This window comes from Oncorhynchus nerka, linkage group LG12, assembly GCF_034236695.1.
Source record: "Oncorhynchus nerka isolate Pitt River linkage group LG12, Oner_Uvic_2.0, whole genome shotgun sequence".
Lineage (NCBI taxonomy): Eukaryota > Metazoa > Chordata > Actinopteri > Salmoniformes > Salmonidae > Oncorhynchus > Oncorhynchus nerka.
In genome coordinates this window covers 56675198-56689491 of record NC_088407.1, presented here as the reverse complement: position 1 = coordinate 56689491, position 14294 = coordinate 56675198, and the positions used below count along the sequence as shown (strand labels likewise).

The following is a 14294-nucleotide window of genomic DNA, read 5'->3' as shown; positions in this document are numbered from 1 at the left end:
CACACTCTGTTACGCACACACACACTCTGTTACGCACACACACACTCTGTTACGCACACACACACTCTGTTACGCACACACACACTCTGTCACGCACACACGCGCACTCTGTCACACAAACACACACTCTCTGTCACAAACGCACACAGCCCTCCTTTCATTTCGCCGTCAGCCCAGCGCAATCTCCCACACAGCAGGTATTAAACGGGTGGCACCTCGTCTCCCCATTCTGCCCCACGCTGTGCTGGAGACAGTAGTGAGGCCGGTGACGGCGGCGAGGTCTCTGGTCTCCTTACCCTCGGCAACGGTGAGCAGGCTGCCCAAGTCTGCAGCGGTGTGCGAGAGAAGGGGCTCTGAGCTCTGGACCTGGCCCAGCATGAGGAAGGGGTCGTAGTCAGTGGAGAGGTCAGACAGACTCAGGAGGTAGTGGCTCTGCTGGGTGTGCAGGTTGGAGCCAGAAACACAGCAGTGTAGCACCTACGGGACAGAGGGTAGGAGTTAAAAACACCACAGGGGAAAGACAGTGGGAGCCTTGCATGCAGTCACTGCTGTGGTTTCTTTGTGTGGCTTGCTGCACAGCATCAACAAATACATGGTACTCAGAAATTAGACACATTGCACACTCATACAAACAGTACTTTGTCTGCCTGAGAGTTACAGAATATCAGTTGGGACTGGCCGGCAGCGGGAGACAGTGAACACCTGAACAACATTGACCTTCCAGTAACTGAAACAGAGTAAGGAAGTAACTAGGCAAGTCAATGTAAAAGGATACAGTAATCTCAAACGCAGACGTTCCGGGTGGGGACACGAGCATTGAATGGTTCAGGCACATACGTAGGGGTACTATATGGTCTGTTGCCATGGTGAGCCTCCACCTGAGGGAGAAGAGGTGCTTCACTGCCACATCTCTCCTGTGATGAGTGAGTATCGATCTGCATAACAGATGGTGCGGCATCTGTCTGTTGGTTTGGCAGGGCTAGATAAGACGTGGTAGTCCAGTTGATTACACTGATTGGCCAGGTTACCTCTGTTTGATTTAATTAAGACTTTATCCCTCTGCTCATGTTGCCACAAACAAGCACCCGCACGAAACCGCATGCATACACACGCAAACACACACACAAACACACACACCTATGTTTGGAAGTAGGTGGAAGTATGTAAATGATAAGTTGTCTACTGGTTTTTGTCAAAGTAGGTTTTTGTTTATTGTAATAAAAAAAAATGTAAAAAGGAAAATAACATTTGGAAGCTACGCCTGACATACCAGACAATAGCAACTGTGGGGCCTCTCACACTGAGAGGGTGGACTTGGTAAACCCATTGTGGAGGCTGGTCTATGTAAATGAATGGCTAATCCCATTCAAAACACACACACACAAACACACACACTTGGCTGAGCCTCAGAGGAGAGGTGCAGGTCCTGTCATCTGAAACAGTATTGTGTGGGGAAATGCAGACAGTATGTGGATTATAATGCCTTACAGTCCTCTGGGCATGGGGGGGTTTATGGTGAAAAGACCAGAACCAAACAGCTGCCACACCAAAGCCCCAAAGTGGTTCCTCTGTGGACGGGAAAAAAAAGCTTCTGCTTGCTTGACGACTAAGTGGCTGCACCTCGCATAGCAACAGTTCCAGGAAGGTAACACATACCCGAACAAACATGGATACGTGTAGACACATATGCACACACACTCATGGATGCACAAAAACATGTACACAAGCAAACACACAACAACAGAGCGAGGGTGCAGCTGCTGAGGCAGGCAGAGAGCAGATGGAGAACACGGCATGGAGGTCCAGTGAACCAATAAGGTCCAGAGCAATCATGCCTTTTGCACAGACCAGCCTCATGCTGTTAAGACACAAATACACCAACTACCAAGCTCAAAACCTCAGCAGAGGTGCAGAAATGTTCCATCTTTATTCATCGGCGTATGAATGGGTCACTTTTAAGTTGAATCTGTTCATTGACGATTTGGTATGAGAAACAACTAAATAGTTACTATAACAAATCCAAAAGAGATGCACAAACTAGACAAAACGCTTTACTCATTTTGTGAGGTTTACTGGTATGTAAATGAGTTGAAAAGACAGAGAATAAAATATTTAAAATAAAGTTTTTTTTGGGGGGGGGTATAGTTTAAAGTCCATTTGGTATGGGAGACCAGTAGAGACGTGTATTTTGTGTGATTGTGATATTTTTCTGGTTTTATTACATTAAATGTTGTCCAAATCTAAAACAAGACCAGCATTTCAGTAAGGTCAGGGTAACGCTGATTTACCAATGACAATACTAAAAGGGACACTTTATACTTGTATGTGCACAATAGAACAACCAATGAAATGTATTTATTTCCTACATAGCAGCTGCAGTCTCTCCCATATTAAGAGATATTCAACTCAAAAAGTAGACAGGCTTTTAAATCCAGGCTTATCAAGAGGACAAAGGCATATTTAAATAATTGGACCATTTCTTATCAGGGTTGACATCCAAATAAAGGTGTCTTTGACCGCATCTGTCAAACCTCCACTGAATAATACCTCATTTCTCAGCCTCTTCCTCTGCATTTAATCACAAAGTGTTTTTTTAACATTTATTTTACCTTTATTTAACTAGGCAGGTCAGTAAAGGAACAAATTCTTATTTTCAATGACGGCCTAGGAACAGTGTTTAACTTGTCAGCTCGGGGATTCGATCTTGCAACCTTTCGGTTACTAGTCCAATGCTCTAACGACTAGGCTACCTTCCACCCCAAATAAGGGTTCAAACACCCAATCGGGGAAAAAGTCAGATAAAATACTTCCCTGTTATACATTTATGTTTTTGAGTATCATATGTGCATTACCAAACAGGTGAGGTAGTTTGGTGGACATTCTCACATACCAGTAGAAACTGGAAGCAAAAATTGGAAACATGGAACACATTTTAAATGTCAAATAGGGCTTCTGAAGAGGGCTGTGTTTGGGGTTAGACAAATTACTATGACACTATTCTTTTCTTTTACCCACCCTGTAGATGTAGTCGAGCAGAGGGGCCTTGTGGGATGTGGGGTCCTCCAGCACAGGCATGGTGATGGGCTCCAGCAGCATACTCAGGGGCATGGCCATGCACCAGTCCAGCAGGCACAGCAGCAAAGACACCATTAGCTGAGTCACACAAAGAGAGGAGAGGCTTTTCCATTAGCCCAGTGCCCTCCACACACACAATGAAGCCTCATGCAGGCAAATATAATTAGTAAAGCAGCTAGGGAGGAGATGAGCAATGGTGAGAGGTAAGGAGGGACTGAAAGTGAGAGAGTCAGGGCTGGAGAAAGAGACAGAACGCAGGATGGGGGAGAGACAGAACAAGATTCCTGAGCAAATGCACTTGCTACATCTAGAAAGAAAGGCTCCTTCAGACTTCAGCCATTTTATGCTCGTTCAATTTCCTGTACCTTTTTGTCAGCCTCCACTGTCGAGTGCTCTGCACTCGGCAACAGAAATGCTATAGTGGCCACAAAGATCTGCATGGGACGAAAAAAACAAGATATGGATACTTTGACGACATGTTTTTCGCGAGTGATAGTGAATATACATGTCTCATATCAGGAAGGTGAAGAGGAGCTGTGTTAACCTGCCTCAATGATTTTCTTTGGGAGAGAGCGCTCTAGCCTCTGGAGGTGTTCCCAGTGAGAGATGAGGAGCTGGAACAGGTCACAGGCTACCTGAGCCACAGCTTTGTTCCCAAACTGACCAGAGAAGGGACAGGAGAACAAGATATCCAGGTTAAAAACTCTGGGAAGTCGTAGGATGAGTAGTTGTACAAAACTAGTATGGGGACCATCTGGCACAACAGAAAAACGTATGAAAATGTCTTGGTTCTACAATGACCTTTCTTTCAAATTACAGTTCATTAATGGACTGACTGGCAGACAGCTGAACATAGTGATTTGGAATTCAGGGCACAGAATTGGAACTTCCTGTTTTCTGGCTGAGTGCCTCTTGACATATAACAAGGGTAGACAATGCAGAAATGGCCTAACACAAAAAGAGACCGTGAGAGTTTAGCACCTGCTTTTAGAAAAGCAGCCCTCCTTCGCCTCCAACCCCCCCAACATCTCCTTTATTTTGGGCCAGCTGAGTGTGTGTCAAGTTGGGTTGGGAAGTGATTACTGCGCCATTAGAGAGAAGGACTGCAATAGTAGTAAACTAGAGAGGAGATGTGGTTTCTTAAATTGGCCTGCATCCACTGAGCGAGTGGCCTGGAAATTACGCCACAGCCCTCGAGCCCCCCCCCAAAAAAAAACAGAAAGCACTGGTTCCCTCTGCATCTAACCACCGATAAACAGGGGAGCAGAGGTCTTCAAAAAATATATGTTTCAGTCACACCACAGAGCATGTTGTCACTCACAGGCGCTGACGCATAAAAACACACTGACCTTTAGTGTTACGCCCAGAACATTGATGGCATCCTCGACCTGGTGGTGAATATCCTGCTGCATCAGCTCCTCACATACCCACAGGCCCAGACTACATACAGCTATACACCTAGAACACACAGCAGACCAGTGAGAATACTGATATACGCTATGGGACCATTTACTCACTTTCTGGTGTTGTATCTCTGTTCAATTTCACTACCGCACCATACTTCTTTCTTGAATTAAACAATACAGCAAATATTTTATTTCAATACACTACTTATTTGAAATATGAACCATAATCCACTCGATACAAAATCAACCACCTTTATTCTGCACCCCTAACCCTCCATACCTGGCCGCTTCATAGGGTTCATTCCGTGCCGTCTTCAGTAAGATGTTGACCAGATAGTCCTGAAGGGAGAGGGCAGAGAGAAGACATGATAATGATCAATCCACTTCACATACCATCCAAACATTCCATCTTATCCATCAAAGTGCACATTTTGTAACTACAGGGAACTGCTATACATTTTTTAAATTTTTTTAATGGGTTTGCGGTCTGAGTTTTTACTAAAAGGTCAAAAGGACATGGAAGAACTCTGAATACCTTGATGTCCTCGTTCCCGACGACGATGTCATCAGTTCCGGGAACGGTCTGCAGTAGTGGAATCTGCAGGTAAAGGTTGGGAAAACAGACCAGCGACCCAAGGACGGTCTGTGCTTCTATCCTCGGAGCCTTTCAGAGGAAAATAAATGACTTCCATCATCACGGCTACAGAACATGAAACATTATGCTTCCTGGAAATTCATCCAAGAGCGGCTGCCTTATGGCCTGGTGTTGAATTCAACACACTCCAATCTGAACTTCAGAAGGATGTTCAGTACAATATGTTTCATGACCTTAAAATGTTATTACATCAAATATTGCATTTTAATATTTACATTAGCCAACGGATATAATTCAGTTGTAGCTATTACAATGTAAGACTTGTCATATTGTGTGTGTGTAGACCTGCGTACCTCGGAGGAGTCGTTGCTGAGGACGCGTGCTGCAGCGGTGATGAAGTCTCCCACCAGCATGGTGAAGCCAGGCAGGCCCAGGAAGAAGAAGCGCGGGGAAAAGGAACGGATCACCGTGTTCAGAACGTCCTGGGAGGGATCACACACACATACCACACAGGTGGTTATGGTCAATGGATTGATTGGTTGAATGATCAGTAAAACCACACCTGTTTTGTAAGCAGGTTGCATGTATTTCTGAGTGTATTTGTGGGAATGGACAGGCACTGAGCTCTGGAAAGGAATGGTAGCATAGTAGTCCTTCCAAAATTAGCATAAACATGACAACAGTGCACTCAGGAGTGCACCTAATTTCACAGTCCATCTTATACGAAAACAAAAAAAAAGAGTGGGAACGAGGTGGAGGGGGAAAAGAGAGTGGGAACGAGGTGGAGGAGGAAAAGAGTGGGAACGAGGTGGAGGAGGAAAAGAGAGTGGGAACGAGGTGGAGGAGGAAAAGAGAGGGGAACGAGGTGGAGGGGGAAAAGAGAGTGGGAACGAGGTGGAGGAGGAAAAGAGAGTGGGAACGAGGTGGAGGAGGAAAAGAGAGTGGGAACGAGGTGGAGGAGGAAAAGAGAGGGGAACGAGGTGGAGGAGGAAAAGAGAGGGGAACGAGGTGGAGGGGGAAAAGAGAGTGGGAACGAGGTGGAGGAGGAAAAGAGAGTGGGAACGAGGTGGAGGAGGAAAAGAGAGTGGGAACGAGGTGGAGGAGGAAAAGAGAGGGGAACGAGGTGGAGGAGGAAAAGAGAGGGGAACGAGGTGGAGGAGGAAAAGAGAGGGGAACGAGGTGGAGGAGGAAAAGAGAGGGGAACGAGGTGGAGGAGGAAAAGAGAGTGGGAACGAGGTGGAGGAGGAAAAGAGAGGGGAACGAGGTGGAGGAGGAAAAGAGAGTGGGAACGAGGTGGAGGAGGAAAAGAGAGGGGAAAGGTGGAGGAGGAAAAGAGAGGGGAACGAGGTGGAGGAGGAAAAGAGAGGGGAACGAGGTGGAGGAGGAAAAGAGAGTGGGAACGAGGTGGAGGAGGAAAAGAGAGGGGAACGAGGTGGAGGAGGAAAAGAGGGGAACGAGGTGGAGGAGGAAAAGAGAGGGGAATGGGAGAAAGAGGCAGCAGCAGATGGGTTGATAACAGCACAAAGGGGGGAGAATGGTGGAACAAAAGACCTGCAACTTTCCGCACACACGTAATTAAAGCCAGGGATAAGGTATTGTTCAGGTACACAGTTCGCTCTCTGTGCCAGATGGGTGCTGACATTAAAGAGGGATTTCTCTATACGTGGGCAGATAGTACAGCTCCATAATAACAATGGTCGACGACCATCTTATTACCCCGATGTCAAAGTACAGCCATGTTGCCTTAAACGTCAGGAGTGAACTGAAATTCTTTATGAGATAAGAATGGAAAGGCCTACATAAGGGGAGACTGGTTGGCCCGCTTATCTTTGTTAAGCAAGTGTGTGTGTGTGTGTGTGTGTGTGTGTGCACAGACAAAATCCAGGCCCGGGAACACCTGCCTTCTGGGTAGCTGTAAATGTGTGTAAATCAGGTCGTTCAAACAGTGGCCGTGTCTCCCCGAGTCCTAAACCCCAGTACACCTCAACAAACACCCGGCACACTCTGCACACCTCCACCCCCACTCTGCCCCTCCCAACCCACCCACCCGCTACATTAATCACCTCAAATGAAGCCTTTGTAAACACAGAGCAGGGTGAACAAAGGAGGAATATAAAAACAAGCAGGCAATAAGGAACAAGTCAAAACATACACAGTGCCGGCAGAAGACAGAAATTGGTTTGGAGCATTAGGGCTTGGAGGCCCATTTTACCGTCATTTCTGACGTAATTGACCTCTGAAAGGCGTAATGTGGTGAACAGTCTGTGGTAATTAGCTGCCAACAAACTGTCGGCTGATTGCCTGAAATGAGCATTTTAAGGCAAGCGACAAACCTACAAAGCATTTCCATTGTGCATGTAAGTAGAGGGAGCTTGGTTGTGAAATGAATGTGTGGTAGTAGAGATGGGAATTGGTCCTGTGTGGTGGGGCTGAGGGTTGGCAGTGGGATTGGCCTATTCTGCTCTTCTCAACAAAAGGTGCATTAACACTACCCCGACAGGAGGCTTCGTAAAACCCTTTCATTCCGCCGTGTTTGAAGGCACACAGGAAATGAGCCTCAGTCTTTCCAGTGCCTTTAGAAAGTATTGACACCCCTGGACTTTTTCCACTTTGTTGCATCACAGACTGAATTAAAAATCTATTAATCTAATACCTCATAATGCCAAAGTGGAATTCTGTTTTTACAAATTAATACAAATTTGACGCTGAAATGTCTTGAGTCGATAAGTATTCAACCCGCTCTCGTTGAATACTTAAAAAAATACTTTTGGGATATAACAGGTGCAATACGCAGAAATCGCTAAAATTCAAATAGTTTGCCAAATTGAAGTTTGTGACTAAACAAGCAAGCAGTGTAGAGAATCACTGTACCATCAAAACTACCGGGAAATATCTTTCCAATAACCAAAAATAATGTATTTTCAGCTGCTTGAAGCTGATGTGCAAAAACAAAACTTAAAGAACAGGAAGCATGGAAATAGAGCAAACAGATCTACCGCTTCGTAGACTTGCTGTCAATGAGAATGATCGATCTATACCTCACATTTTTTTGTTGTTGTTACTTTTACCCATTTTTTGCCCCAATTTTGTGGAATCCACTTGGTAGTTACAGTCTTCTCATCGCTGCAACTCCAGTAAAATCAACATTCACCATTTGGTGTGGCCACCAGCTGCATTAAGTACTGCAGTGCATCTCCTCCTCATGGACTGCACCAGATGTGCCAGTTCTTGCTGTGAGATGTTACCCCACTCTTCCACCAAGGCACCTGCAAGTTCCCGGACATTTCTGGTGGGAATGGCCATAGCCATAGCTCAATGGGATTGAGATCCGGGCTCTTCGCTTGCCATGGCAGAACAATGACATTCCTGTCTTGCAGGAAAACATGCACAGAACGAGCAGTATGGCTGGTGGCATTGTCATGCTGGAGGGTCATGTCAGGATGAGCTTGCAGGAAGGGTACCACTTGAAAGAGGAGGATGTCTTCGCTGTAACGCACAGCATTGAGATTGCCTGCAATGACAACAAGCTCAGTCCAATGATGCTGTGACACACTTCCCCAGAACATGACGGAATCTCCACCTCCAAACCGCTCCCGCTCCAGAGTACAGGCCTCGGTGTAACGCTCATTCCTTCGCACATAAACGCGAATCCGACCATCACCCCTGGTGAGACAAAACCACGACTCGTCAGTGAAGAGCACTTTTGGAGGGATTGTGCGTTCCTGGTGTAACTCGGGCAGTTGTTGCCATCCTGTACCTGTCCCGCAGGTGTGATGTTCGGATGTACCAATCCTGTGCAGGTGTTGTTACACGTGGTCTGCCACTGTGAGGACGATCAGCTGTCCGTTCTGTCTCCCTGTAGCGCTGTCTTAGGCGTCTCACAGTACTGACATTGCAATTTATTGCCCTGGCCACATCTGCAGTCCTCATGCCTCCTTGCAGCATGCCTAAGGCATGTTCACGCAGATGAGCAGGGACCCTGGGCATCTTCATTTGGTGTTTTTCAGAGTAAGTAGAAAGGCCTCTTTAGTGTCCTAAGTTTTCATAACTGTGACCTTAATTGCCTACTGTCTGTAAGCTGTTAGTGTCTTAACGACCGTTCCACAGGTGCATGTTCATTAATTGTTTATGGTTCATTGAACAAGCATGGAAAACAGTGTTTAAACCCTTTACAATGAAGATCTGTGAAGTTATTTGGATTTTTACAAATTATCTTTGAAAGACAGGGTCCTAAAAAAGGGACGTTTCTTCTCTTGCTGAGTTTAGTTACTCCACAATACTAACCTAAATTACAGAGTGAAAAGAAGGAAGCCTGCACAGAATAAAAATACACCAAAACATGCATCTTGTTTGCAACAAGGCACTATAAAATAATTTTAAAAAATGGGCAAATGTTGCAGAATCCAGGTGTGGAAAGCTCTCAGAAAGACTTGCAGCTGTATTGCTGCCAAAGATGCGTCTACAAAGTATTGACTCAGGGGTGCAAATACTTAGGTAAATGAAATCATTCGGAATTTCATTTTCAATAAATTTTCTATAAAAAAATATATACAGTATATTTTGTCATGATGGGGTATTGTGTGTAGATGGGTGAGAAAAAAATACTTTAACTTTTCAATTCAGGCTGTAAGAACAAAATGCGGAATAAGTCAAAGGGTATGAATAGTTTCTGAAACCACTGTATTAGAGTTTATTTTATTTTAATATGTTTTACAAATGTGAACATTTGTATTCCACTTTGACTGTTTTTTTCCGTCAATGATCTACACAGAATACTGTCACAATTTTAATCACACTTTGTAAAAAGAAAAAGAAAAAAAGAAAAAAAAATGTGGAAAAAGTCAAGGGGTGTGAATACTTTTTAAAGGCTCTGTACAAATGAAATATTTCACAATTTACTGGTCATTATTGTATGAGACTGAAATCATAGCATGACTAAGTTCTGATGACAGCAAGTGTGTGTGTAGAAGAGGGGTTTCCCAGTCCAGGCTAATAGATAGACCCCTCCTGTTAATCTGTCAAGGTGTAGAGGTCCTTTTCAAAGGTTTCATCATCAAACTAAGCCGCTGAGGTTTTCAACCGCAAAAGAACTCAACCGTCACATTTCCCCCTCCCTCTCCCCAGACCTCCGTTACACAGATGAAACAATCCCTGTTCTCTTCACTGATAAGTTGAGGTGAATAGAAAAACATATGGTTGTGCATAGGGAGAGCAGGTGTGAGAGAGATGTTTACTGAGTGGCTCACACCCAGCAAACAAAACACACGGTTCATAGAAGGCCCATTTTGATGCACAAAAAAGAAAAGCAACCCTTCACATTAGGCTGATATACATACAGCACTCTTAGAGTTAGAAAATAGATTACTACCATTGGCCCAAGGCCTTGCCAATTGTCTCGTGGCCATGCCACTGCAGGCTCAGTGGACGGAGACAGAGAGATACCATACAATACCATTGACCTTGGCAGCCAGAGGGTGTACACTCCTTCACAGCCCCTCCTTTTCAGTGAAAAACGTTGCCATGTTATATTTGCAAACGTACAGTGCTTTAAAAAGTACCAGACAGCCCATTAAAAACAAAGAAATGTGGACAAATAAGTGGGGAGCGTAGGAGTGGGACAGAGTAGACTAAAGAGAGAAGAACATTAGATTTGGAGGGATACTGTAAGGGATGGTGGATAGAGCGGATAGAACAGGGGTCAAACGTACAACATACACAGGAAGGGTCCAATCTGGTGGTTGGGGGGGGGGCAAACTCAATATATTTTAAAATGACTAAAACCAAATCAAAACTGTGTAGCGATAATGGACCTATATTTATACCGTTTCTTGGCTTTGTCCAGCTCACTAATGATCATACAAATTAAGCTAGACAGTTGGGGACGACAGGGAGTATCGACAATTCCAAAAACGACGGATAGAGGACTATCTTCAGCAAATTGTGACGACAAGGAAATAAACAAAATTAGTTTAACATCCCTAGGATAGAGGGAGGGGGATGGAGTAAGAGGCACGTTCTTATGTAAAGCAGGCGTGCGGCTGGGCTGTCCCTCCATTGTGTGACATTAGGACTCTTTCTCTGGCCAATTTGAGCACGCTCCAGCGCCCAGCCAGCTCAACACTGGCGGCCCAGGCCCCATATTATATTTAGGCACAACAAAAGCTGGAAAGGAGAATGCCACGCTGTCCCTTTGCACCGGCCCCCTCATTTCTCCACAGCGCGTTCCCCAAGACCCCCCTCTCCTCCACAGCCCCCCCCCCCCCGGTCTTCTTCAGCCCCAGCCAACGTGTCACTCCAACGGAGTGCAACAGACGTCAATCCTTAATTAATCACGTATACACGGCAGGAGCTCAAACATTATTTAACGACATGGAAAACATTCTAATAAGCTTGTCGCTCTGCCAAAGCGCAATATAAACCCGTGGGCAGAGCATACACGCACAAAACAAACTAATTTATTCACAGTTTCCCCCCCTTTCCTCATCAATCTCTTTCTCTCTCTCTCTCCCTTGCCTGTCTTTGTTTTTTTTGTGTGTGTGTGTGTATGTGTGTGTGTGGGGGGGGCTCTTTTATCCCCACTCAGTAGGCTGGACTGGACCTCCGCCAAATGTGAAGAGTAGCCAGCCAGCTAGGCAGGGAGTGGCTAGCTAGAGGAGGACCATGCTGAATTGAGAAGAGACAACATGCCAAAACAGTGTGCCATCACAATCACCACCGGTTGGCTGTCCTCCCAAAGAGACAGAGAGAGAGGTCTAGAGAGAGTAGAGGACTAGAGAACACTTAACTCCACTGATCTGAACCCAGGTGAGCCTTACCTACACGCAATATAATGCTTCACCAGCGTCATCAACCATCTTCACATTTACCTCAGCCAGTCCAGATTAAGTTAGAACGGTAAAGGTTAGGTATACACAATGTCATCATCAGCAGGACATATGTCAACACATGACAACAAACATGTGCTATGTACCGGCAACCGAGCATCTCATCATTCTCCTCCTCTATCTAGAGGACCATGGAACAAAACCTAAGATGCCTTTGATGATAGCCCCATCTAGTGGTTATGAGTGGAAGTATAGCCACAATGCAACAGATCCCAGCTGTACAGTTTATTGGCAGGTGGCTGCAAGAGCAGTCCCATTCTCTTGTGTTTGACAGTGGCTCCTTCTTCTGGCCTTAGTTACTGGAATCTACATCAAGAAAAGCACATGAACACAGGAGAATGACAGCACAGTTTAGGTGCTATCAGAGTTATAGAGGCAATGTTTCAAATACTGTGGCTCTTCGTCAGGCTTCCTCTTGGCCTTACCTGTCTCACATGAACCCCTCCTACTGGCTAGTTAAAGCATGCTTAGAGGATAAAACAGAAAATTACCTGGTCCACGCTGGTGAAGCCCTTGTGCATGACGTGGTAGAGATGGACCAGGAAGTCACTGTTGGGCAGCACGTCCTGGTTCCTGGTCATCATCTCACAGATGAGTTTATAGGCCTGCAGCTTACCCGCCTTGAACTCTGCAGGCAGCATGGTGGCCTGGGGGAAAAGGAGAGGAGGACAGAGGGAGAGAACGGGAGTGAAGGAGAGAGGCAGAAGGGAGAGAGACCAGGTCACACGGTTATAGTCACATGCATGTCTTTGAGTTAGGTGATGCATGTAGAGACAGTGGACCTCTGAACCGCTGAGTCACCTTGAAGAGCCAGGAGGCCAGCATTCTGAGAGGAGGGATGAAGACAGGCCGGGGAGGAGATGACTGGTTATCCACACTGATGCCCAGGTTGTCCCGGATCTGCAATTAGGGCACTACTGCATTAGCCAGACTGAAAATCTACAGAACAAAATATTGACTGAGACAAATTTACTGTACATGACATGTCATCCGGGCTGATAAGAGTGTTTGAAGGCTGGGCAGTGCTTACCTTAGCCAGTTTGTGCCAGAGGTCGTAGAGGTAACTGAACATCTTGGCGTGGATCCTGGGGCAGCGGATGCTGTTGACGTCCCCCAGGATACCCAGAATCCTTCTCCAGAGCACAAAGGCGGAGTCAGCGTGCCAGCCGGTCAGGCTCCCGCCTGCGATGATGCTGACATCATCAGTCAGACACTCACGGCTGTCTGCAAGATCAGATAGAGCAGAGAGAGAACTCTGATTTACTACTGTGTAAACTCTAGGGTATAGGCCTGTCCACACCCCGGACACAGGTGATTCAACACAGAGGTTTATTTTCCCCAGTCACCAGAGTCACACACAGCTGAACACACGTGATGGGTGGGTATAGGATTAACACAGTGCAACACAGAGGGTGGTGGGCAGTTCAGGCTAGAAAGGGGGTGTAGCAGTACCCTGGTCCTGAGGCATGCGCAACACATGTATGGTGTCTAGAGGTCGACCGATTAATCAGAATGGCCGATTGAGCGCCGATTTTCAGATTTTTATATTTTATTTTACACCTTTATTTAACTTGGCAAGTCAGTTAAGAACACATTCTTATTTTTAATGACTGCTAGAAACGGTGGGTTAACTGCCTCGTTCAGGGGCAGAACGACTTTCACCTCAGCTCGGGGGATTCAATCTTGCAACCTTACAGTTAACTAGTCCAATGCAATAACGACCTGCCTCTCTCTCGTTGCACTCCACAAGGAGACTGCCTGTTACGCGAATGCAGTAAGCCAAGGTAAGTTGCTAGCTAGCATTAAACTTATCTTATAAAAAAACAATCAATCATAATCACTAGTTAACTACACATGGTTGATGATATTACTATATATTATCTAGCGTGTCCTGCGTTGCATATAATCTGACTGAGCATACAAGCATACAAGTATCTAAGTATCTGACTGAGCGATGGTAGGCAGGCGCAGGCTCGTTAACATTCATTCAAACAGCAGTCTCGTGCGTTTTGCCAGCAGCTCTTCGTTGTGCGTCAAGCATTGCGCTGTTTATGACTTCAAGCCTATCAACTCCCGAGATGAGGCTGGTGTAACCGAAGTGAAATGGCTAGCTAGTTAGCGGGGTGTACGCTAATAGCGTTTCAAACTTCACTCGCTCTGAGCCTTGGGGTGGTTGTTTCCCTTGCTCTGCATGGGTAAAGCTGCTTCGATGTGGTGGCTGTTGTCGTTGTGTTGCTGGTTCGAGCCCAGGTAGGAGTGAGGAGAGGGACGGAAGCTATACTGTTACACGGGCAATACTAAAGTGACTATAAGAACATCCAATAAACAACGGTT

At 45.8% G+C, this 14294-nt stretch overlaps 1 protein-coding gene across 2 annotated transcripts in view; it reads right to left on the bottom strand.

Moving 5' to 3' along the window:
* The window catches only part of LOC115138405 (Ral GTPase activating protein catalytic subunit alpha 2), a 140218-nt gene that overhangs the window by 66094 nt on the left and 59830 nt on the right, over positions 1 to 14294 (bottom strand). For both annotated transcript variants that reach the window (XM_065025666.1, XM_029675223.2), the window contains exons 21-31: positions 12991 to 13184; positions 12762 to 12860; positions 12452 to 12607; positions 5430 to 5558; positions 5017 to 5145; positions 4762 to 4820; positions 4425 to 4533; positions 3624 to 3734; positions 3441 to 3509; positions 3016 to 3153; positions 297 to 477 (exon numbers count right to left, since the gene is read on the bottom strand). In XM_065025666.1, the coding sequence (XP_064881738.1) occupies positions 297 to 477; positions 3016 to 3153; positions 3441 to 3509; positions 3624 to 3734; positions 4425 to 4533; positions 4762 to 4820; positions 5017 to 5145; positions 5430 to 5558; positions 12452 to 12607; positions 12762 to 12860; positions 12991 to 13184 (1374 nt within the window). The remainder of the gene's footprint in view (positions 1 to 296; positions 478 to 3015; positions 3154 to 3440; positions 3510 to 3623; positions 3735 to 4424; positions 4534 to 4761; positions 4821 to 5016; positions 5146 to 5429; positions 5559 to 12451; positions 12608 to 12761; positions 12861 to 12990; positions 13185 to 14294) is intronic.